A 26,020-nucleotide genomic window follows, 5' to 3' on the forward strand; every position below is an offset into this window, starting at 1 on the left:
AAGTATTTATTTACACTATAGTCATAAACCATCCATTATCTGAACTTCAGTTAGTGGTTCGGCGTTAGAATAAGTGATTTATTTTTCCACAACTATTAAGAGCTAATAACCAAACAAATAGGCTCCAGTAACATTATGTACATTCTTATCTGAAATTTGACTACAAAGGTAACACTTTTAAGTCACAAAACAGAGCATACAAAAATATACTTTCTAAAAAAAATTCCAAATATTAATAGGCAGAAATATACAGCCATACTTAACCCAGGGAGTGATTTTATTTTCCATAGTAAGGCAACCCATTTACATGCAGACCCTGTAACATCGTCTACATCACACAAGGCACCAAGGACACTTCCAACACAATTGCATGCATCCTAGTTTCAGAGAATATATGTACATCCCCCTTTAAATAAGTTAACCTCTGACTCATTTCAAGAGATCATAAATGCTTTACATTTTTTCCCAAAGGTTCAGAACTTGGAGAACAGTGCACATCAAAAATACACAAAATCTGAGTGGATATACACTGAAAATATAGTCTTTTCATTTCTCAACTCAAAAAGGAGCAGATATTGCTATGTCCCTCCCATCACATTGCACTTCTGTTCTCTGAGTTTATAATACATATTGCTTAAAGGGTTGAGACAACTAGATAAGCTTTGATTCACTGTTCTAGGGTCACAGAATGTGGCATAAAGGCCATGCTTCACTCAATGTACAGTGTCCCCCAAATCAGTCCCAAGCCATAAAGTGCACATCAGTTTTGCTTGTCTTTTTGCTGTCCCCACTTGAAGGAATCAGCATCTCCCAACCTACTGTAGAAAAGTCTCAGATCAACTCTGACATCCTAGGTCAAAAACCTGTAATGGGTCAAAATAAAGGGAAGGAGGAACAAAACCTAGTCAAAACAACCCTTTACAGCAGGGTCAGACCTCAGCCCTCTAGACCAGGGGCCCTCACCCAACCCTCTTCTGAGCTGCCCCATTGCCTTGGGGTGATAGTCAACTCACCTAAGAGAGACTAAAACGGGTAAGTTTTATGAAAGACTTGCTTCTAAGAGAAACGAGGGGCGGGGCTGGACTCCACCGAGTCCCTTTGCTCAAGGAGGAGAGAGAAGCAGGGAAGAGTGGTAGTGTTTGTCGTGCAGTGGACAAAGCATCCGGGGCCTTGAGAAACCGGTCAGTCTCAGTCTCATCTCAAGGTGTCCGGGTTCGTGAGGAGCAAGGGGCAAGCGACCCTCCACCAATACTGCTGTTGTTACTGCTACACAGGCTGCCCCCAGCCTGAGAGCCCCCAGGGCAGGAGGCCGAGGAGGGGGCTGGCACTGAGGAGGAGGGGGCACTGCTTTTCCGCTCCTTCTGTCTCAGATGGATCTTGGTGTGGCGCTTCCTTTCATCACTCCTGGCAAACTTGCGGCCACAGTAGTCACAGGCGAAGGGCTTCTCACCCGTGTGGGTGCGGATGTGTGTGGTGAGGTGGTCACTCCGGCTGAAGTTGCGCATACAAATCCGACACTGGAAGGGCTTATGCCCGGTATGGATACGGATGTGCCGTGTCAGCTCGTCAGAGCGGGAGAACCTGCGGTCGCAGCCTTCTGCTGGGCATGGGTAGGGCCTCTCATGCACCGGTGTCTTGCTAGGTCTGTTGGGGTACTTTCGAGGTCTCAGAATGGGCCGCAGTGGCAGGTGGTGTGGGTTATAGGCAGCAGCAGCAGCGGCTGCTGCTGAACCACTGCCAGGCAGCCGGGGTCCCTCGTTGCCTCCACTGGCCCCTGGTCCTGTGACCCCCGCACTGGGACCCGCCAAAGTAAAGTTACGGATGGTAGAGAGTGGAGTGAGTGGAGGCGGGACCCGCAAGGAGTCCAGGGGACAGGGAAAGGGTTTGCGATCTGGGCCAGCTGTGCCATGTAGGTCTCTCTGGCACTGAGATGGAAAAAATCCAGGATAGTCTGGGATCATGGGGAAGAGACCAGGGTCCGTGGCTGGCTTGGGGGATGGGTAAGAAGGAGGTGGTGGGTAGGCCAGAGAGGAGGAGGTGGAGGTGGTGGCCGCAGACAAGAACGCAGAAGGGTCCTGGTAGAGGTCTCCTGCACAGCCAGAGTAAGGAGGAGGAGGCGGTGGTGGAGAGTAGAGGTGATCCAGTTCAGGCTGAGTCTGGGACATGGTGCATACACCCAGGGGTCCTGTGGCCAGTGGGTTGGGGGAGGCAGATGTAACGCTGGATGAGGCTGTGGTTGAAGCTGGGGAGGTGACCCCTTGCAGGATGCCTGCACTCACAATATTGATGATGCCTTCTGGGTAGCAGCTGGCACCAGGGTACTGAGGGTCAATGGAGAACTTGCCCATGTAAGTGAAGGTCTGGTTTCTGGGCGTAGAGACGGGAGCAAAGCTGCTAGGATATGGGAGATCCAAGGACCTCTTCTCTCCAGTCATGTCAATGTTGATCATGCCATCTGGGGAGGAAAAAGGCAGAATGGAGACGGAGCAATGAAAATGCAGCCAACAATTCCTTCTCACCCCCTCTCTCATGGGTCCATTCCCAAGACTCCGGATCCCAGCACTGCAGAGTTGGGGCAAAGCCCAACAGGTGGGGAAACTGAGGCCTAGAGACAGTACGAAGAGACTAGCTATAATCTGGGACTCAAGAACTACCTCTAGGAAAGCAGGATGAGCTCCTCCCAATCCCCCTCCAAGCCATCTGTGGCTCTAGTCCCTAATAAAAACACCCAATAATAGCAAACGACAACATTAAAAATTTCCCATCTGCCTGGAACTTCTCTCCTTTTCTTTTTCCTGAGGGTCCCACGGCTGGGTTACTACGACAGACACCAGCCAAGCACGGACCAATCCCAATTAATGCCAAGAAGGTGCCCGCGCGCGAGAGGAGCCTGAGAACCGCGCAGGGATGGGAGGGAGAATATGCGGCTGCTCCTTATCTCCAGTGCCTTCTCTCCCTCCCTCTCCCGCTGCGCTTTCGCTGAGGGCTGCTGGAGGGAATGGAGGCTGCGGAGGAAGGAGTCTATAGGTTTCCCTCACCTCCCAGTATGCTCAGGCTTGCCGGACACCCTTGCGTCCCCGCCCCAGCCCAAGACCAGTGGCCAGGCTCCGTAGAAGGCGCGGGGGCAGAGGAAGACGACTTTCTACAGCATCGCCAAGGAAACCCGCGGTGCCGGTGCCCCCGCGGGCCTCCCTCCGCAGTCCGGGGGCTGCTTCCCGCTGTTGCCCGCCCTCCTCTACCACCTCCCCCCTGCCTCCCCCGACCGGAGTGCCAGCTTTACTAACCCCCTACACTTCGCGGGCGGCGCACAGGTGGGGGTGCGCCTGGAAGGCTGCACGAGGAGCGCGCTTCAAGATTTCCCCTGAGTATCCGCTGACCCGGAGGGAGCCATGGACGCTTTTCCCTGGCACTTTGCTGCCCGACTGTTCAGATGCGCAGTTCTCCCCGGGAGACCCGAACTTTACCAACACTTCGTCCCTACCCCAGGAGGGAGAGGCCGAAGTACCGCGGGCCAAAGGGCCTGCGCAAGCCCCGAAGCCCTAAAAGGCGTCTTTCGCATCCTCATCACTGAGTACGCCAGGGGCCCGGCGCACCGCGGCGCACGCACGCGGGTTCGCCGGCAACCTGGTACATCTGCCTGTGCTCCCATCCTCAACGCCCTTGTCCCGTTCTTTTGAGCTCCTCTGCACTCACTTCCAGTCTTCAAAGCCAGTGCAGTCAGCGCCGTCCACCCGGATCCCCAATCCTCTCCTCCGAGTCCCGAAACACCCACAGCTCCCCACCCACTACCTCCAAGCCCTGCGAGTTCTGGCCTGCGGCGAGAACACGCGGCTTACCTCCGGCCACTCCGTTCATCTGGTCAAAGGGGCCTCCCAGTTCGGCATTGGGGAAGATGGTCACCGACGTGGGGGCGAGGTCCTCCACCGGGTAGATGTTGTCAGACAGCTGGTGCACAAAACCACTGAGAGTTACTGGGATTTTGTCTACGGCCTTCGCGGTCATCATTTGCTCCTCGCACAACCTGGAGACCCAACTCCCTCGCTACCTGGAGTGTCAGAGAAGCCGTTTTGGAGAGGGGTTGGACTGAGCCTGAGTTGGTATCTCCTTCTGCCCTCCACACTTAGAGACAACCACCACCAATAACAACAACAACAAAAAAAATCCAACAGAAATAAAACTAGCAAACAAGTTGCTGGCTTTTCAAAGAAATAAGAAAAAAATGGCTATTTGCCACTGACTCTCTCCTGTCTGTGTTCCGGCAGTTGGGAAGCCAGGAGTTGCTGGTGTAGTGTTATTATAACAGTCAGTGTGTCCCCTCGCCGAGCTATTAATCAATTGCTGCTCTCTCAGTTAGGCGGAAAGTGTTGCTGTACTTATGGGCAGGTTTTCAATGCCCGTGACGTCGCTGCCCATATATGGACTGAGGAACAGGGCTGGGCCAGGCGGCTTTTGCCGTCACATGGCTGATTTGCATACGAGCTCGGTCGCGCGGGCTCCGCTGGGCTCGCCACTACCGGTTCTCAGCCAGCGGAAACCCTGGGGGGTCCGAGGTGCGCGGCCCGACCCGAGCCTGGGTCCCGGAAGCAGGGCTTGGCAGGGATAAGGGCGCGCCGCGGACCCTGCTGCGGCCAGTACGGGAGAAAGAGCGAGTAGGGACTGCAGCTCAGTCTCCCCGGCGGGGAGGAATTCCGGTTCTCCGAGACTTTCCAAAAAAGGCGAAGATCCGGTACTGGCGGCTCCGCCTCCCCGGCCCTTGTTTGGGAGCCATTCCGGAAAATTAAACTTCGGAAAGAAACCGAGCCTAGCCGAGACACTACAGTCAAACCCCTACTCACTTTCTTGGCAGCTCAAAACCGCAAGCAAAAGGAGGCAGCGAAGAAAAAAAGAAAGAAAAAAATGCTTCATGCATTCACGGAAGTTGACTGCTTTTTTCTGAATTACTTGGTGGAAAGAAGTGGCTGGTGATAAGAGTGAATGCGGTATTGCTTTTTTGGAAAGTCTGTTCTATTTATACAGGAGCGAAAACGGAACAGGTTTGGGTTGTTTGTTTGTTTAAGTATTTTGAGCATCATGGGGCTTAGGTGGGGGTAGACCCTAGGAAGAGCAGAATTACTGCGGGAGCTTCGAGAGAAATCCTCAGCCGGAGACACCCTCTTCCTCTGCCCGCGCGCTCCCCGCCCCCCTTCAGCTGCTGAGCGGATCGGGCTCCCTTCCCGGCTCGTCTGGGCGGTCGGCTGCGTGGGGGCGTCCAGATGGAGGCTTGGACACTCACCCTGCCCCGTCACAAACACACACACACACACACACACACACACACACTCCACTTCCGCTACACACACTCCCTCCTCCGCTGCCCTCTTCGCACACCCACTCACACACCTTATGCTACACACCTCCCTGTTGACAAAGCGCGCCAGCGTGCCGAGCTAGCCAACAGGGTCTCAGGGCGCCAGAGCAGACGCCGAAGCTCTCCGGAGGTTACTTTCTGCGAAAACTCTGTCCTCACCTTCGCCACCTCTCCCTGTCGCCATGAAACCCCCTGATCCCCGCAAACAGTCTCTCCAGGGGTGAGTCCTGTCCGCATCCAAGCCTTACTCCAGAATGCACACTAGGAGGAACATTCTCCCTCTACCTCGCCAAGAACCACCTCGGTGTCCTCGGCACGGTCCTGAGTGAAGCAAACAGTGTCCCCAACGAGTTTCGAGCCGCCATCATCCTACACGTGTTTCCCTTTGCTAGTTAAAAAGAAAACTGACCCCGGAGAAACATTGTTTAGTTCCCAAAGCAATTTTTAAAAACTTTTTTAAAGCGGCGTGTTGTGGGTCACTGGACCCACGGCTCCTACCTCCCAGCGCGCCCCAGCCCGCACCAGAAGCGCTCCGGGCCTGGCAAGGGCCCTTCGGGAAAGATGGTCCCGGAATCCCTATGCCCCGCACGCCGGCGCCTGCCTAGCCGGTGGCCGTTTGTGCCCCCGCCCTTTCCCGCTCCAAAGTCGTGGAAGCCGAGGAAAAAGTGCAGAGGGCAGCCTCGCGGACCCGGCTCGTCCCTTTCCTGTCCCCGACCCTGAACCGCCCCAGTCTGAAGGGGACCCAGGCGGGCAGGAGCCACGGCGCCACGCCGTGGAGGGAGCGTAGCGCTGCAGGCGCTCTCCAGCCGCTCACCTGCCACCGCCGCCGACGCAGCGCGCCAGCTCCCGCCTGGGCTCTAGCTCAAGACGGTCAGGGACCCGGGACAGCCAGAAGTCGCCTCTGCTTGTCTATCCGAGCACCGCTTCTTTCACTGCCCGCCTGAACAACTGGTCTCCAGGAACCGGCCATCTCCCTGACTTCAAACGCTCAGAGCTAATTTGGGAAAGTTTCTTGCTTGCACTGTGCGCTTTTTTCCAATTGAGGATGAAAATTAAAGGAAAAAGGAAAGAAATCTCATCGAGGTTAGCACCTTTGTAGGTACCCCCACCCCCAGAAAAACGTGTGAAGTCGCGTTTCTAAGAAAAGGAAAGAAAGCTGCGCTCTTACCACGTGCGCCAGCCCGCTGAGCCTGCGCTCCGGCCGGTCCCGCGGGCCCCTCGCTGACCACCGGCAAGACGACGCCTCGGAGGGGAAACCGACTCGCATCTCCAGCCTGAGTCCGAAAGAAAGGGGGGTAGCCGGATTATGCAAATGTGGGTCCCGGCAGAGGGGCTCGGGTTACGGCCCCCGCCAGCCCAAGAGGTGAGGCACCCACCGGTGGCAAGCGCGGGCCTGGCAACTGCTCTGGCTTCGCTCCTCTCAGTACACGTGGGCGGGCGCGCGGGCGGCAGCCGAATTGCCGCGGCCTTCTTACTGCGGGTGCTGCTGACAACCCGGCGGGCTGCCGCCGTGCGCGGCCCCGAGGGGGAGCTCCCGGACACCCAAGTGCCAGGCGAACTAGGCTCTGAGGGCAGGGCGTCTGCTGGGGGTGGCCAGGCAAGGGGGAACCGCGCGGTCTGCCGCTGCCACCTTTCACCGAGGAGGAGGCCAATGCGGTTAAAGAGGGGGGAGGAGGCCTCACCGAGGAGTATTGAAAGCATGTTAGAGTAAATGGGAGTAACAGACCCTCTGGAATTCTGAACTTTCCAAGGACTCACACATCAGGTAGGAGCGCCAGAGGTGGGGTGGGGACCCTGGCAATCAGGAACTACAGGGAGGTGGTTCAGGCTCCGGAAGGGTGCCTGGGGTCAATCCTAGGAAGCCTTCCCTGGTCCTCCGCTGAAAACCGGTCAGTAGATACTTTTTGTAACTTTTTGTTTTTAAAGAGGGTCTCTTTAATATGGATAACGTGGATAATGGAACAAAATCAAGGAGCACTCATTTCAAGCTAGCATCCCGCAGATAAATTCAGAGAGCTAAAGTGACTTGCCTAAACTTACGCAGCTGGTGAGTGGTCGAGTTCAAACTTGCCAGCGGGTCTTCTGAATCCTGGTACAGTGCACTGGTTGCTACATCATCTACTCAGGAAAACCCAATGCCAGAAAATGAACACGTCTTTTAAGGCTTGGGAACCTGACTCAGCCCACTAAGGAAGAAACAGGTCACCTTCGTGAATTTTCATCTCCTTTCTTTGACATTTCTGAGGAAAAGGAAGCTGAAGTCAGGACTTTCTCAGGGCAAGGGAGAAGGGGTTGTTATGGACAAGTCCCTACAGTATACAGGGAGAATTTGAATTTGGGGACTCTCCAGATCTATGTTGTGGATAGAATGACCAGGTTGATACAAAACCAGCATTAACAATGCTGTCATAAGGAAAAGTCAACCCCACAGTATCCTTCCTGGAGGCAAGAAGAGGTGAAAGAAGAAAGAGGGATTAATAAAAGCTCTAAAGGTGATTACTGAGCAAGATACTGGGGGTCGAGGAGGAGGAGAGGAAGGAGAGAAATGTGGGAGTTGAATATAAAGATGAACTATAGTTCCTCTTCTTAAGCCTTTGAATACTTTTGTTTTGATTTTTAAAATGATGTTTTTTTAAAAAACAGCATTGTCAAAATTACCCAAGTAAATAGGATGTATCAGGGTTATTAAGAGTAACAAATTGCTGCCAGATTCCAATTTTGTTTGTCTGGATTCCAGACCCAGGAAACAAAATAAGAAGGAAGCAGGGAAGCCCTTTAGTAGGCTTGGTCCTGGGGTTGGATATGAGATGGGGAGATGAGCAGGGGAGGCAGCCTGTGGATTCTGGTGCCCCCACAAATGGTTTTCAGCACCCACCCCCAGTCTCAAAGTACTTTTTCACATCGTGGTGACAGGATCACAACCAGTTATGAGGCCTGTTACTAATAATTTAGCATTTGCCTTTTGATTTACTAAGAAACATGTTTGAACATTGTTATGGACTCTACCTATTGTTGTGTCATTTTCATTCTAATATTGCTACTGGAATAGGAGACAAAGGAGTGTCAGAAGTTCCCTTAATGGTGGACACACACAAGGGTAAGGATTTCCAACTCAAATGACATAGGACCTGTGCACTTCAGTGAAAATCGGGTCCTTTGCCAACTCTGCCATCCAGACAAGCCTTCTTACAGTTCCCCCCATTACTGAGAAAACTGGTAAAATGATTCCCTTCACTCAGCATCTCAGTGCTACCCTGATAATCCTAGGGGCTATAAACCTAGCCCAGGTTATGCCAATCAAAGTTGTGAAGGCTGAGAAAAGCATTGCTTTGCACCATACAAATATGCAATTGAAATCATGTGTCATTCACATAAATAATGGAGACAAGAGGCTAAACAACCTTTAGGATCTTATTTTGTAAAAGTGGCAGCACTGGTCCAGGTGGCAGATGGTCAGGGTCCCTTTAGATATTTTGAACATCTACCATATATCTAGCACTACATTAAATGCTGTAGATACAGGGGTACTTAAAACCAAGTCTGCTTCCTGCCCCCATAGAGCCTGCATGTTGTATCACACAAATATCACAATGACTACATTTGATCTCAATGAAAGCAAAGGATGAAGGATCGATAGTCTAGAAGGCTGAGGAAGGCTTCTTAAAACAGAAATCTGAAAGATGTGCAAGGATTGGTGGAAAATCTGTGGAAAGAGCATTCCAGGGAGAAAACATGGGTGTGGAAAGACCCCAGGGTGGGAGAAAGCACAATGCATTTGTGGGATGGAGAAAGTCAAGTGCGGGTGGAAACCTCCAGCTCACCTTTCATGCCTAGTGCATTGTGGCTACAGGTAGCCAATACAGAGAACCTTCTTAGGAGCCCCTCTAGAGAAATTTTTAGTCTCTGGGAATCTCCTTTTCCTCTGCTACTACTTTTTCTGGCTAGTGATAATAGCATAAATCTTAAAGTTGAGGTTTTGTTTTTTTTTTTCTTACCACTTAGCTTCTGCAAATGAATAAGAAAATGCCAACAAAGTTTCATCCAGGAGAATATATACGGAAGTGCTTATTGGCATCTGCATTGTGTCTCAGTGACATCTTAATGAAATACATTCCTTAGTTGTCTGCTTCTCAATAAGGAAATGTCAATGTGAATTTTGTCCCATTTAAAATGAACAGAGTGTGTAAGTGCAGAATTTCTAGTGGAAACACATGTCAAATATACGGATCACTATGCAATCACTGGAAAAAAATACAAGGTGAATCAATGCATCATTGCTCACAATTGTCTAAGACAAGTGAGCCTGGGGTCCAGGTTAATAAGTTTTTCTGATCATAAAAACTCAAAGATCCATTCCAAACCATCTGCTTATGCCTTTATATTTTTAATCTTTTAACTTATGCATTTTTATCTATTATCGTATGAAAAATGAAGTTCACTATAACTAGGGAACCAGTGGATATTTGAGGTACATAACACTAACCTGCTAGCTTATATTACCAAATAAAATCAGACTTATACAGGCTTTGTTTTTACATAGACAAAAGTATCAGGCAAGTCAGTACATCTGTTGTCAGAGGAGTTGTTTTATAGCACTTACACAAAAACAAACACAAATATTTTTCTATTTCAACTGAATAATCTCAATAAGAATGGTCATCATTTCTTATAGTTAAGATTATGGGTTCTAGAGGCTCACATGACCTGGGTTCAAATCCTATGGCTCTTGGTTCAAATCCTAACTCTGCCACTCCCTTCTCTGTGCCTCAGTTTTCTCATCTGTAAAAAAGACCAAATGACTATAGAGTTGTTTTGAGTATTGAATATAGTGGTACATGAAACCTGTGGCAGGGTATCAGTATATAGTAAGTGTTCAGTAATTGTTAGCTATAAATTGTTCCTACGATTGAATGCCTACTTTACGTTGTTCTAAGTTCATTGTTTTATTCCTCATAACCACCTTGAAAAACAGAGCTGGTTTTTTTCCCCCAGTTTTAAGGGTAGGATAAATATCCTCAGAGAGGATACATAACTTACCCACTTTCATATAGTAAGTTGTAGAACCAGAATATGGACTCTGCTCTCTCAGTCACTAAACTCAGGTTTCAGGTACATTATGTGGTTCATAACCCACAGCATATAAAAGCAGAGGAATAGGTCTTCTTCAAATATTGATATATAAGTTAGTTGTGATGTTTTTTCCAAAAATTATGAGTTTCAGCAAGTATAATAATGATAGCATTAGTAGGAAGTTTTAAGTTTGAGATGCAAGGAGAAAAGAGAACCCAGAAGGCAGTGGTTATTGGCATATAATTTAAAACAAGCTATACCTTTGTGGAAAAAGTCATTGATAAGTTGGAAAGCCAAGTTCCATATTAAAATAAATTAAAATAATTCTAGTTAAAGTAACACATTTTGCTGTAGAAAGCTCAAAATGCATAACAATAGTATTTTTCTTCCAAGGAAGTTTGGGAATGTGGAACAGTAATTTGAAATGTAAGAAGCATGGGTTGGGGGGTGACCTGTAAAATCTGGTGACAATGCACCCTTAAGGGGCATCCTTTGCCTCAGTGTGGCAATGGAGGAGACCTGCCTTGTGTGCTCTTCTCACATATTTTCTGTATCATCACTTTTTTAACTCCATAAATCCCCTGACCTCAGCAGTGTGTTCCATTTATATTCCAGCCAGCGGAATTCTGGACAGGAACCCAGTATTCGCCTGCCCAGCAGGGAGAATGGAGGAGGCCAAGCCCTCATCAGATAACTCCCAATTAATTCTACCCACCCCACAATATGCCATATCCAACAGTTTCTCTGGGAGGTGTATTTTACCTGTATTTCCGCATCCTCTGAAAGGGTTTCTCAGCCCCTTTGGCAGTGGTTTAAATCATTTTGCTCTGAGCTGGGCCCTCTGCATTCAGCAGAGTAAGTGCTACTGCTGTGATGGCAGCCAGCACAGAGGACCACTGAGTAGAGGGCTGCCTGGAAGCCACATTTAGGTTGCCTCCCTTTTGCCTGACTCCCACCTAGTACTGGACTATGCAGGCAGCCTGGGGGAAAGTAGAGGACACAGGGCAAGGAGCCTAATACCCGCTTCCTCTTCCTCCTCCCACTGGCTGATAGTATTATTTTGCATCGATGCTTGCTACTGGTAGGAACAAGCTGTGCTTACTACAGTCACATCACTCAAGTCTTTGGTGGCAGCCTTGAGAGACAGGCTTTTCTTTCCCTGTATCTGATGATACTTCTGAACATATGCTGCAAAGATGTAGAGACATCACATCCCCTTGTGCCTGCCAGAACACTCACTACACACCAGCCAAAAAGTCCACAATGTTTAGAAAGAGAGTTTGAGTCTTCACTATTTTGAGTGAGATAGATTATGAGGGCAAGGGGAAAGGATGGCGTTGTGGCGGGGGAGAATTCAAGAACCCAGGGCCGGGTGCAAAACTAGATAGCGGAAAAAGTACAAGAGTAAGAACTGGGCTCAATATTGGTCTCTCTCTTAATAATAATAGTAATAATAATAATAAATTTTTGAGCACTTAAGTGTACTAAGCACACTGCAAATTATGAAGCCTTATCTCTTAAGCCACTGACCATCCCATGAAGTATATATCATTATTCTTTCTACTTTAAAAATGAGGAAACAGAATTACCAAAGCCCAGTCCCTGAACTAATTAAGTAGAAGTGTTATGAGGTGAACCCAAGCAGTGTGACTCCATCACTTGTGCTCCTGGTAGCTAACCTCCCTAGCCTGTGTAACTAGACAAGCCACTTAAATTCTCTAGCCTCTTTCTTCATCTTTAAGATGGGGCTGGGCTGTCTTAACTGCCCTTGGCCAGAGCATTGTGGGGGATCAAAAGAAGGGGCTTAAGAACACATTCTGGAAAGCAGGATACATGCTCCAAATCTAATTGTCCCCTAGGAAGGTTGTTGGGTTGCAGGGATGAATACAGATTGGGTAGGGAAGGAGGATAAGGTTTTGATTCCAGGACCAGACAAGGCTTCATCGATTGAGTTGAGCCTGTTTGCTTGTCGACCAGTCCTGAAGCCCTTTCAGAGTGGTCTCTTTCCCTGTCCTCATATTGGAAGGTGGTACAAATCTGCATACTCCTTTTCATCTAGAGATGGGGGAGGGGGCAGCATCACCCAGAAGCCTGGGGCCTTTGGAACCAGTCCTTGGCAGCTCTGCTTCTCCTGGTGCTAATAACAGGCTAGACACATAGCCACATTTTTTTCTTGAATCCTAACAATTAACTAGAATGCATGTTTCTGCTCAAGGGCTGCTGTGCCTGAGAGACTGTTGTGGTTCCAGTGTGCTCACCACTGAGTCACAGAACAATTTCAATCAATGGCCTTGTAAGCACACAATCAGTGTCTCCCCAGAGACCTGGCAACTTTCAGACTTTTTAAAATTAGAGAGTTTGCTGTTTTAAAATATGATTCTTCAGGCAACAGCCCATGAAAACTTCAAAAAGAGGAAAACTAGAACAATTTGGATCACCGCCCCCTGTTTTTCTCTCTGGATTTTATGAAAGAAGAGACACTGGAGACATGCTCAGAATGTCCATTTTAGTCCCTTTTTCTGCTACTCAGCAGTCCTAAGGATGGAAGTTGCCTTAACAGGGAACATAGTTCCTGTCTTTTCCCATTTCAGTCATTTTGTCACAAAGTGCTCTCATGTAATGGCACATCAAGTGGATGACTACCAAAGAAATGGAAAATGGTATCAGGAAGCCCAATACATATAAATGTCAGGACAAAGCCCTGTGTCTCCAGTTCAACCTGTGTAGACTCGACTTCCTCTACCCATACAAATCCCTGATGGAAAGAACTGGGACACCTTGTCCAATTCCCCTGGAAGCTTCTGCCATAACAGTCAGCATATACGTTGCTGAGGCAGGGGCAGATAAGCAAGTAGGAGAGCCAGAGTGTGAGTACAGAGGAATGGGCTTTTCTCAACTTCCAAACACCCAGACAAGCACACCGTGTTCCGTAAGCAGTCAGCGAATATTTACTAAGCACCTGCTATAAACAGGTAACATTGCTAGGGGCTTAGGAAACACCAGTGAATGGAGCTCCCTGTATTCTTGGAGCGGAGCTCACAAGCCAGAAATCTCTTATGAATTTATTCTAGGGAACCAAGAAAGAGCACACACAGGCTGTTGTGTCTTCCCCTGTCTTCAGCTGGAATCACATTAAACTAGCAGTGGGTGCAAATCCCTCCAAAGGCCCTGAGAGGAGGAACGCCAGACTTGCTTTAGCAACTCATTCTGGTGTTTAATACTCTCACAAGGCATTCTTCAGAGGTAGAATCCACCCCCTTTTATTATGCATTTTATTTTGTTTTCTCCTTAGGAAACCTGAAAGAACTTAGTCACAATGCTCTGAGTAATAACTAGTCATAGGCTGGAAGATGGCCCTTAGCCTTTTCTATTTAACATGGACAAAAATCTCAGTTCCTGGAGCCTGTCCCCAGGATTTCTGCCTTTTGATCCTTTCACTATCCAGGCCAGTCGATGAACTTCCAAATTCCCACGCTTCCAAGTGGTTGTAAAGCCTAACGGGACATTTCAGGTGATACTCTCCCCTTTCCAGTTCCCTTTCGTTCTCATTACCTTCTTTGAGATTCACAACATAACCTTGTGATGTTGGCAAGGCCACACTCACCTTTCCCTCTCTCCAGAAAAGTCAAGTGAGTCTCAAAGAGGCAAGGTGACTTACCTAAGGTCATACAGCTAGAGAGGAGGCAGAAGCCATTCTCGGCCAGGTCTCTGGGTGCTGAACTTGAGCTCTCTCTCTGCTAATGGGAGCTTCAAGTGCTGGTTGGGAAGGCCTGGGCATGTGAATGCTTATGCAATGCCTGAGCCACTCGGATGGCTGGTGGCCAGTTATCATTTAGGTCACGTGTTTTCTTCTCCAGGTGTGTGCTGACCCTTTTCCACACCCTGTGTCGTATTACCCACCATGGTAAGAGCTACAGTAGCCTTAAGTACAGCAGCCACAGCCACCAGACAGCCAGATCCTGGAATTCTAGGTCATTAAAGGTGATTTGGGGTCCTATTAGCCCCAAGTCCATCCCCCATAACCATCACTTGTCCCATTTCTGTGAGATTGGCACTGACTCACTGATTGCCACCTTCTGTGTTATCAGTCTGTGGTGCAATCAGAAGAGATTCTCATCTGTGTGGGGTGGCTTAAGTGTGGTTAGGTCTCAACTGGGGTGACCAGCCTGACCAGGGGGAGGAGACAAATTCATGAGCTTCATCAACAGAAGGCCTTAATGGTTTTGCTTTTTTCACCCTTAGTTAACCTATGTCACCGTATGCACAGAGATGATCACAGTGTTATTTTTGATTGAAATCATTTGTGTTTGTAGCGAAAATCTGGCCTCACCATAACTTGTTTGTCAAATAGTTATCACCACTACCTCTTTCATTCTTGCCCAAAGGGTTGCAGAAGAGTCATTCATAAATGAAAGGAACTGGTTTGCAGTCACAAGAACTAACTGGTGTCTGTGTTGGACCATATCTGACTCTATCAGAATCCTAGTCCCTGTAATCTCCATTAGAACAATAACAACAAAGAAAATTTCCTTGTAAGAAGCTAATTTTGATGATGGAAGTGGTTACCCATTACTTCTCCTCCCCCCTGCAATACTTCTTACCATGTCCTACAAGTCTTTAAATGAACTGGCTTTGTCCTGTCCCTCCAATCACATCTCTTTCCTCTCTTCCTGCTGCTTACCATGCTCAGACATTCCTTAAATATTACAGGCCCCTTCCTTTCTCTAAACCCAGAAGCTGGCTCTTCCCTTTGTCTAGAATGATCCCTTCCCTCACCTTTGGTCATCTTGTGTCTACTCCTTATTCAGGTCTCAGAAAAAACTTTTCCTTCTCAGACCTCCCTGCTCTTCCCAGTTGTCCACCGCTATGCTTTATTTTCTTATATAAGATATATTCTTAGTGAATATAAGCTCCATGAAGCCAAAGACCATACCTGTCTTGACCATTACTGTATACCCTGCCCCGAGAACAGTGCTGGCATAGAGGAGTGGGCAGTCAGCATTTGTTCAATGAATGAATAGAATGAATGAGCACTATCAGCCAGGATTGGGATCCACTGCCTTAATTATGGTCCCAGTGGCTCCCAGAGTCCCAGTTTCTGCATTTGTGAAATAGGAGTATTAATATGTGTGGATTTAAAGCCCTGCACAGTTTTGTTGGTTTATTATTATCTGTCTCTATAAAGATATGTACAGAAGCCAAGGGCTGTAGCTTCAACATCATCCCACACTGAACTGGAATATTCTAAGTAAGGCAGCATCTCAAGTGCTGATAAAGGCAAACATATTAGGCCCATGGAAGAGACCTCCCCTCTTCTGCAAAGAAGTCAGGCTATGCTTTTCCCTAAGAAGTTTATATGATCCTGATAGGAACTGATTTTGATAAAATCTTTTTGATTGAATTCCATTCATTGTCTTGCTCATGACAAAGCCTTTTCAATGGATGAGGCAAATCAATTTTCAAATATATGCATGAGTCATGCTTAGAAGAAGACTTAACAGAGTCTGCAACCAGTGGGACCTCTTTTTATGTTTGTTAGTAAAGGTGATTTATCCTTTTTCAGTCTTCAGGTAAGTTCTAGGACTTTGTTAATTCTTTCAAATGGATATTCAGCTTAAAGTGACATAAAAAATAATGAAAAGGAGATCACTAATAAGAGGCAAAGCAATTTTTTTTTTTTTTTACCTAATTAGAGCGCAGAACCTCAAAGTAACTTCTATTATTCAATCTAAGGCAGTCAGGGCTACATGTTGGTTTTGAATGAATACTGCTAAATTTCAGTAAGTAAATACCATTATTATCAACGTTTGGCTTTGAATATGCTAATGGCACTCCCGTAGACTTACTTTAATTTCAATGATGTGTTTTAATTTGAGCTATTGAAAAGAAACTACAATTTATTTAATTTTTAGAAAGTCAAGAATAAGTTGATCAAGAAAAGGTTGCTTAATTAGGACTTGTTTGCTTAAAACACACATACAAATCAATAAATGATGTAAAGAGAAAACAGACTTGCAAAGAAAGAAGTCAATTTTTATTGTCATGGCCCAAAAGCATTCAAACTGTCAGGTGTAAATTGTCACTGACAGTTATACAAATGTTATCTGTTAGAATTGGTGGGCTAGTGCTGGTAAAATAATTTAGGAAGTATTTTTGAGCCCTGTAGGGTACTAGGCTCTGTCAGAGGTTACAGGGAATGAAAGATGAATTATAGACCTCTGTCTCTTAGAATGTGAATTCTGGGACAGAGGCCAATGCACAAATAAGGTGGCACAGAAGACATGGATATCTTCCAAGGTATGATCTGACATGATTCCAATGCCACTACAGGCCTGAGGAGGGGAAAGAGATGTCTGGCAGATGTAGTGGAGGTAAAGCAAGGCAAAGCATGTGAAGGTCATCCATTTTTCATGTCTTCCATAGCTCAGTACACCTCCCTACACAGTATTAACTGTGGGAGATATCAGTAAACATTGACAGTTCATCAACTGATTGATTGATACTTAACAAAAGTCACAGGGGATGGATCCCGAACGTGCTATGGCAAACACTTGGTAGAATTAATACATCCTAGGCACTTACTTTAAGATTGACAAAGAGTTTGGCTACTATAGTTGCAGATCCAAAATCATAAATTCTGTATGTATTTATCATCTCTAGTTTTCTGGGCAAAGATTATTGAAGCCAATCAAAGGAATAGATAATGTGCATTTGTATAGACTCCTCAATGAAGGAGGCTGCATCTAGCAGCAGCTTAACTTTCTTTTCCCAGCAGGATGCTTGGAGCATCACTCTACAGACACCTTACCAAAGAGTGGCTACATAGCTCTGAAAGGGGAGCAAGTGGCCCTGAACTGTGCCAGCTTGGTTTGACCTAATGGATGAACTTGAAAAGTTCACAGGTTGGCAGTAGAGAGGACCCCCCATGATGTGGCAGGCCCCTAAAGGGTTTCCTCAGCCACTTGGAGTCCTGGTCACTTGTCTCTCCACAGTTGCTCCCCACATTGAATGACGGCTTCAGTCTGCAGATTCTGTGCAGAAGCTCCCTTAGGTTCCCTGTGCTCTAGAAATGAACCATGGAGGAACAAGCAGCCTGATCACTTTAGTTTGCACCTCATTTTACACCTCCATGTGGCTCCTGGATGGTATTGGAACTGAAAACACATTGGAGCTGCAGCTGCTGAGTATAGGGAGTGGGGCAACATTTTGCTTTAGGCTGAAGGACCAGAGAAATCAGGAATCTGGGAGATGCGGGGGACATAGCATCCCACTCTGCCCTGCCTCTTGTGCATACTCTGTCTCAATTAGCTCAAGGCAGATACAGATAGCAACAGAAATCTGATGATAGGAAAGAAAATCTGTTTCTGCCCCTGGCTCTCAAAGTTTCCATTTGAACTGGATTTTCAGAATGAAAATTGATTATTTAAACATAAATGAATATTAAAAAAAAAGAAAGAATGGACTTTTGTTGGTTCTGCCTCAGTGATTTTAATTAACTTTCAGAGGTCTGCAGCAATAACTGTTACCTATGATGCTATTCTAGTTAAAATGTGATGGGCATAGATAGAATTAAATGTTAATTGGCATAATTACCTAGTTAATATTTTAAGATTTATTATCTGTATTTGCCTTATTGTGCTTTGCAGCTCAATATGAAGCTTAAAAAAAAAACTTTCTCTTCATCTCCCACAGAGTTATTTTTCACTTTGGGTTTGCTAGTTATTAGTCAGAGATGATAATAATAATTTTTCTTAAAGTGCAGGCTGCAGCTGAGAATTTCCAAAGTGCAGTGAGTCACATCTGGAGTAGTCATTTATCCCCAAACCTCAGAGTCAGATGTTGTGCCAGGAAAGGGTCCAGAATTCCCCATCCTTGATACCAAGCATCAGTGTTATGACCCCTTTACCACGTGGGATGGCTGTCGTTGGCCAGTCAACCTGAATTGTGGCAGTCCCCACAAGTGGACCCCTGAGAGGGTCTCTAATCTTCATGTCCCTCAAATCTGTAGCTCTCATGTTCACCCTGCATCAGAACCATTGGACACATGATGTCCCAAACCTGTCTCATTGCCAAACAATGACAATGATTTATTAATTGCACAGGACAATCTGTGCAGATTACTCTGCAGAAAGGAACCAGTGTAAGGACCTGGTCTATGTAGGAATCCAGCTTCTAGTCCTGCCACTGTTCTGCCAAGAACACTTAAACCATGGAACCTCAGTATGGCTCAGTACTAGGTCTCTAGAATTTCAGTACTTTTAATTTTATTTGTACCTTTATTTTAATAAATAAAAAAATTTTAAGAGAAAACCTTACATTACTATTGAGAAATGGAAACCTGTATCATTTGATGCAAATGAAAAGAAATAATAATAGACCTTATTTTGGAATTTTTAACATAGCACAATGCTTGCTAAAGTTCAGCTCCTGGAAGTAAAAAGGATTAAACATGGAGAACAGGAACTGACTCATTACTTACAACCACAGGCAAGTCCTTCACTACCACTTTATATAATAAGTATGAGGGAGAAAAAACAAAACAGTTGCTGACCTGTAGTGTGAGCTTATGGCTTACAGGAATGTACAAAGATAGACCCAGCCTTAAGACTAGAACCTTAACAAAGCCACCAGCTGACCAGTCGATCTGATCTGTGCATGAAATAAAAACAGAAAAAGTGAAAGAAACAACTGATTGCAGGTCTTAAAATGAAAAATATACTAGTTAAAATAAGTTTTAAAACATAATAAAATAATAATCTTGGTTTGAGATAGAATATTATTAAATGAAAATACAGCATTGAGGCGTTCACCAGAACACAGCAAAGACAAAAAAAGATGAAGAGGAAGCAGAAAAGGAGGGAGAAAAAAACAGAAGCAAAAAGGAATCTCATTTATGAGACATGATAATAAATTGAGACTCAACTTTTTGTGAGTTCCAGAAGAAAAGAAGGGAGAAGCATGATATAAAGATATATTTTCAAAGTTTAGCAAGACAACCTGATACCAGAAGTGCACTGCAGAACACACCCAGCACCCAGATCTTGGTTTCTAATATCATTCCCCAGTGGAAGGAACCAGAACTCCTTCAGAAAATAGATGGTTCTAGGAATGGGGCAGGAAGTACACAAGATGAACCTGGAGAATTTTGTCGTCCCAGCAAGTAAGAAAATATAGTTTTTTAAAAAACATGATTACGTATGTCAAAAAGACATAGAAGCCAACTGAAACTTCTAAGGGCCAAAGCTAGAACATTTGAACAAGAAAATAAACTAGTATTAGATTATAAGATCAAGTATAAAAATAGCTATAAGTTCATATTGATATAAATAAATGATTGACCAAATACATAAGTAAGGGAAAAGAGACATATCTCCTGTGCAGAAATTCCAGATAATTAATGTAGATATGTTGTCCTTGTGTGGCACTAACTGTGGATGGAACATAGTAACTTTCTTCCAGAGAGTACCATATGGACAGAAAGGAAAAGATAGGAGTAATTTCATAGTACAGAACCCTGGCAAACATTACCTCAAGTCATTTGATCATGGTTAATGTCAATAGTGATGTCATATGACATTATGTACCCTGATGTGATGAGAATGGAACTTCACCTGGGTGATCTTCCTCCAAAAAACACATTACATTGCTCTAGTCATGAGAAAAACATCAAAAAATCCTTACTGAGGTATAGTCTACAAAACACCTGACCAGTAGTCTTCATAACTGTTGAGGTCAAAAAATCAAAGAGCCTGAGAAACTGTCACAATCAAGAGGAACCTAAGACCTGATGACTAAATGGCATATGGTGTCCCATATGGGATCTTGGAAAAGAAAAAACGACAATAGGGAAAAAATTGGAAAAATCAGGATAAAGTTTGGACTTTAATAATAACATATTAATATCAGTTAATTATTTGGGACAAATTTGCCCTGCTAATATAAGATGTTAAAAATAGAGATACCTGGATATGGGGTAAATAGAATTCTCTCTGTACTATTTTGCAATAATTTTGTAAATCTAGACGTGTTCTAAAATTAAAAGTTTATTTTTCAAAAAGTGCCTGCAAAGGGACCAAGTAGGTTAAGTAGACTCACTGTAACAAAACTAGAAAACATCAAGGATAACAATAACATCCTAAAAGCTGTGAGAGTGAAAAAAAAAAAAAAACACAAAAACAAATTATCTAAAACTGTGAGTTATAGTTGAACTTGTCAATCAGCAATAGTAGAAACCAGACAACTGTGGAGATAAATCTTAAAAGTGCTGAAGGAAGATAAAATAACTCACAATTTTACACATAAATACATTATTACTAGAGAAGGCAAAATGAACCATTTCCAATGTACTATTTACCATCCACATGTCTTAATTAAAAGATGTATGTCAAGGAAGCTAATTTGCAGAATCATGTAATTGGGAAATTGATACTTTCAGCTATCAAGACTTACGGTAAAGCTGTATTATGTTTAACAATGATATTGGTGCAAGGATAGGCAAATAGACTAATGGGTCAGATTAGAACCTCAGGTTCACGTGTAATATAGTCACCTCAATTACGACAAAGGTGTCACTGCAATACTATCAGAAAATGACCATAGTCAGTCAGTGGTGCTATAACAATTAGCTAGCTACTTGTCAAAACAGAATCTTAATCTTACCTCACACCATATACAAAAATCAATTCAAAGTGGATCCTAGAACTAAATGTGAAAGGCAATACAGAGGTATTATGAGCAAATACTTTGATGATATCAAGGTGGGTACAGAATCTATGCAGCACCTAAAACTAAGAAACACACCGGAAAACTTGGATGATTTAGACTCCATTAAAATGTACTAAAGATACTTCAAAAGATTTGGTTTATCAAAATATATGTTTAGAGAATGAAAATGAGGCCACAGGTATATGGGAACACAAGATAATTATTACATAAGATAAAAGGTTATGAAAAATAATGGGGAATTTTATTTAGGAATTACCTTTTGGCTACTCTTTTCAAATTTTAAACAAGGATCCAAAAGTGTTTTTAAGATGTTAAATTATTTTGAATACATTTAGCTATTAAATGATCATGATTAACACAAGTTTTAATACTTGATGCCCCTGTATTTTCAACACCAAACTATCTATGTGACTTAGAGGTTCCTATCAAAGTCATAAGAAACATTCATCCTAAAGACACCTATTTTCCCACAAATTCAATAAAATCTTCTGTTGCCTAAAGAACTAAGTAAAATATTAGCAATAATAATATTATAATATTAAATATAACATAACAAATAATATTACAATAAAAATAATAATATATAATAATATAAAATTTATTCAGCAATTGTGCCTAACATCATTATAAGTAGCCTGCATACATTAGCTCATTCGGTTCTCCCAACACTCCTGTGAATTGCTATCTTTGCCTCTACTTCACCAACAGGATTTTCAAGCACAGAAATGTCAAGTTTTCAAGGTAACACTGTTATTAAGAGGAGAGTCAGCATATGAACCCAGGCAGTATAGTACTAAAACCTGAGCTCCTAACTACTCTATTACGACAATGATTTAAAATAGAGAAAACTTAGAAACAATTTGAACACCCATAAATGAAGATATTCAGAAATATTTAATGATACTGGAAATGTTCATGAAAATATCAAACAAAAAGTTGAATATGATATGACATTTATTGAGTGATTACTATGTTTCAGGCTTGATTATAAATGGTTTATGTGAATTATCTCAATTAATTAGCACAGTAACTTTGAGATGGTACTGTTTTCATTCCTGTTGTGTAGTTAAGAAAAATCTTCCAGAAGTTAATTTTTTCAACATTGCAGAGCCTCTGATTCAAATGCAAGTAGTCCAGAAACAATGCTCTTAAATAATACTTTCTGCATCTTCCCCTTTTCTTGCCTATAAAATTGAATGTAAATTATGAGCATCTATGAAATCATTTATTCTAATATTTATTGAGCATTTAACATGCTCCAGGTATATAATGGGGATACAGCAGTGAACAAGCTGATTTAAGTCCTCATATTCTATTCTACTGGGAAACTAAGGCATCAAACTACTTGCTTTATTTACAATAAAGTTTAATGAGCACAAAGACAAGGGAAGTTCTTCAGTGCCTAGGAATTCAGTATTCTAATTAATTCCTGATATGACAAATGCCTTCTACATCCTGTTATGTTTGTATATTCTACTTCACAAGATAGTTCTGATGACCAATGAGTATTTAGCACATCCACTTTGTGAGAGACACAATCTCCAGTTGTTTCTTAACAGTGACTGTCATAACTTGCTACCTATGCCACAGATTGGACCGGAAGCTCCCAAAGGTAGAGCTGTCTTCTGCGATAATTGTCATGCCTCTGGTATTCTGAGTGAGAGCAAGCAAGAAAGAAGAGGTCGAGGACTCAATGAGGGATGCTGCAGAAAAAAATAATAATAATAAAGGAAATGCACCAAAATGCTGCCTCCAGATAGCTGGATTGGTTATCTTCAGGTAGAAAGACTTAGGGGATATTATTTTCTTTCTGTCCCTTTGTATTTTTCCATTTTTCTACAGTGGACCATGTTTTGTATATTTAACTTTCAAAATGCAGACCAGGTGTACGATTGCAATAAATTGTAGGAAAAAAATTAAATAACCACCTAGAGATTTAGGATATTTTTGACTGCTGAAACCAGAATTTTATGTCCATTTGTTTGTTCATTAATTATACATAACATAAAATGTACCATTGCAATAATTTTTAAATGTACAGGTCAGAGATATTAAGTACATTCACATTGTTGCACAACTGTTACCACCAGCCATCTCCAGAATTCTTTCAATCTTGCAAAACTGAAACTGTATAACAATTAAACAATAGCTCCCCATCCCCACCCCCAACCCCTGGCAATCGCTGTTCTACTTTACATCTCTATGCATGTGAGTAATCTAGGTACCTCATGTAAGTGGAATGATACAGTTCTTTTGTGACTTGCTTATTACACTTAGCGTAATGTCCTCAACTTCCATCCATTGTCTTAGTCCATTAGGGCTGCTCTAACAGAATGCCATAAACTAGATGGCCTAGAAACAAGAATTTATTTCCCACTGGTTACTGGAAGTCAGAGATCAGGTGTCAGCACATTTAGTTTCTGGTGAGGGGCCTTTTCCCCTCATAAATGGTTCATGAGTGGCCATCTTTAAGCTCTGTCTTCACATGTAGGTAAAGGAGCAAGAGAGCTCTGTGGGGTCACTTTCATAAGGCACTAATCTCATCCATCAGAGCTCCACACTCATTACTTAAACACCTGCCAGAGACACCACTTCCTAACACCACCAGACTTCAAGTTAGGATTTAAACATATGAATTGAGAGGGAGGACACATTCAGTGTCTAATATTGTGTTGTAGCATAGGTCAAAATTTCCTTCCTTCTTAAGACTGAATAATATTCTCTTGTACGTATATACTGCACTTTTTTATCCATTCATTTGTTGATGGACACATGAATTGTTCCTGACCATTTTAAATAATATTCCTATGAACACGTATGTACAGATAGTTCTTTCAGTCTCGACTTTCAGTTCTTTTGAGTAAATTCCCAGAAGTGTGATTTTTGGCTCATATTGTAATTCTATGTTTAATGTTTTGAGGAATTGCTGTACCATTTTCCATAGCAGCTGTACTTTTTTACATTCCCACCAAAAGTGGTACAATTATTCCAATTCCTCCATATCTTACCAGCATTTGTTATTTTTTATTTTTTGATAATGTTCATCCTAATGAGTATGAACAATATCTCCTGGGAGTTTTGATTTGCACTTCCCAAATGATTAGTGATGTTGAGCACATTTTCATATACTGACTGGCAATTTGCATCTATTCTTTGGAGAAATGTCTATTTGAGTCTTTCGCCCATTGGTTTGTTTTACTGCCATTGAGTTGTAGGAATTCTTCATGTATTCTGGATATTAATCTCTTATCAGAAGTATTACTTCCAAGTATTTTCCTCTATTCTGTGGCTTGCATTTCATTTTGTTGATTATATGACATCCCATTTTAAATTAGATATTTCTATGAAGGGTAATTTTTTCCCCAGATCCATTGTTTATGCTGGGAAAGCCCTAATGAATATAGCCAACCTTCAGATGTCTAAATCCAATGCTTGTGGCTTTTGGTATGAGAGACTTCAATAGCCAGAAAATGATATTGACTAAATCGTATTGTCATATTTTGTACCATGTACGAATATGTAGCAATGAATCCTATTACTGTGTATCATTTAATACACTAATTAAAATATGGAAAAAGAAATATATGTATATATCTTATATGTGTTCTTTGATTAAAAATAACAGAAGTGGGGGGCTCTCACACCGTCCTTGGCATGTCTCTTCCTGGACCCCACATCTGAACAACTTGCCAAACCCTCCCAACTCTTCCTTCTCTGGAGTGGTTGCATCCAGCATTGCTCTCCATTGTTCTGCTGCCACCTCATTCACACTTCTGTGATTCTACTTGCGACAGATATCCAAAGTGCTTGCTGTCGTTCAGACTGCCATTAGAAAAAGCACAGACTGCAAACCAAATATTCCAGGTTCAAAGAAATTTGAGAAATGCTGGGTTAATAAAAATAAAACACATTTTTATTGCAGGACTTCTCAGAACCTATACTATGCTGGAGAGTGACGTAAAATCCAAGGGTTTTCTAAGGCCATTTAGCTGCTGACTACCCTTAAGGAGGCTGGTGGGGGAAACACTGTTAACTCTGAATAGTACCTACCAGAATCTGAAATAGGGCAATAGCTTCCTAAATGGTCTCTCTGCATCCAGTCCTATTGTTTCATAAGGTGTCACCTAGAGATACTTCCTATCAACTGCCAAAGGAATCAAAGGCTACTTGAACTCTGGACACAACCTACCCTTCTAGACTTTTTCTTATTTCTCTATACAAACCCTACACTTCCAACAACTAAACCACATTAACTACCCAGAAAAGATACAGCCTTCCTGCAGAAGTTCTTTCTTGCCATCCCTGATCAGACCCTGCCACCCACTGGGATCCACCTCCTGAACGCTCCTCTCTCCACGCAGAGTCAGCCTCTCCCTCCTCTGGATTCCCCAGAGTAGGAATTCCCTCTGTATTGGGTCATGCCTTCATTATCCACGCCAAGCATTATTTCTTATAATGGGTATTTTTCTTTTTCAGAGAAGGGAGACTATGTCTTCTCCATCTTTGAGTTCTTGGTCTTTCCTAATATTTGCCTGGGGTTTATTTCCTGTCTTCTTTAAAACATTTAAAAATCGAACAAACAAGTAATAAATGAATACTTGCTTGTAAAAATCCAAACCACAGAAGTATATAGAAGGAAAAAAAGAATTCTCTATTCTTACTCTCCTCTATCTAATTCTAATAGCAGGAACTTCTATTAAAAGTTGGTCGTGTATCTTTTACATCTTTATTGACATTTATGAATTTTGTATGTTACGTGTATACATATCTGTATATACACACATGCATATATATGTATAAAATATACTTTTTTATTTTAACTTTGTTAGAACACAGATGAGATTCCAGTACACCTAATTTGTTATGAATTTTATTTCT

The 26,020-nt window shown here is 43.6% G+C and overlaps 1 protein-coding gene and 1 long non-coding RNA gene across 10 annotated transcripts in view; one reads left to right on the forward strand and one right to left on the reverse strand.

The window, feature by feature from the left end:
• Positions 1 to 14,206, reverse strand: Egr2 (early growth response 2). Of its 9 annotated transcripts, none has more exons than XM_047553281.1 (5): positions 14,076 to 14,206; positions 7,388 to 7,587; positions 6,516 to 6,621; positions 3,837 to 3,945; positions 1 to 2,455 (listed from the first exon to the last, which is right to left on the reverse strand). In XM_047553281.1, exons 3-5 carry the CDS (start codon positions 6,612 to 6,614, stop codon positions 1,200 to 1,202), a joined length of 1,464 nt encoding a protein of 487 aa, XP_047409237.1. In that variant the 5' UTR covers positions 6,615 to 6,621; positions 7,388 to 7,587; positions 14,076 to 14,206; the 3' UTR covers positions 1 to 1,199. The 9 variants fall into 9 exon arrangements, with proteins under 9 accessions (XP_047409237.1, XP_047409236.1, XP_047409235.1 ...); XM_047553280.1 differs by having other exon boundaries at positions 7,378 to 7,587; XM_047553279.1 differs by having other exon boundaries at positions 7,378 to 7,465; positions 14,076 to 14,091.
• LOC124985003 (uncharacterized) overlaps positions 5,152 to 26,020 on the forward strand; it is a 26,413-nt gene continuing 5,544 nt past the window's right edge. The window contains exon 1 of the long non-coding RNA XR_007108767.1: positions 5,152 to 7,112. This is a non-coding gene — a long non-coding RNA (uncharacterized LOC124985003). The remainder of the gene's footprint in view (positions 7,113 to 26,020) is intronic.

Source organism: Sciurus carolinensis, chromosome 5 (assembly GCF_902686445.1).
Source record: "Sciurus carolinensis chromosome 5, mSciCar1.2, whole genome shotgun sequence".
NCBI classification, from domain to species: domain Eukaryota; kingdom Metazoa; phylum Chordata; class Mammalia; order Rodentia; family Sciuridae; genus Sciurus; species Sciurus carolinensis.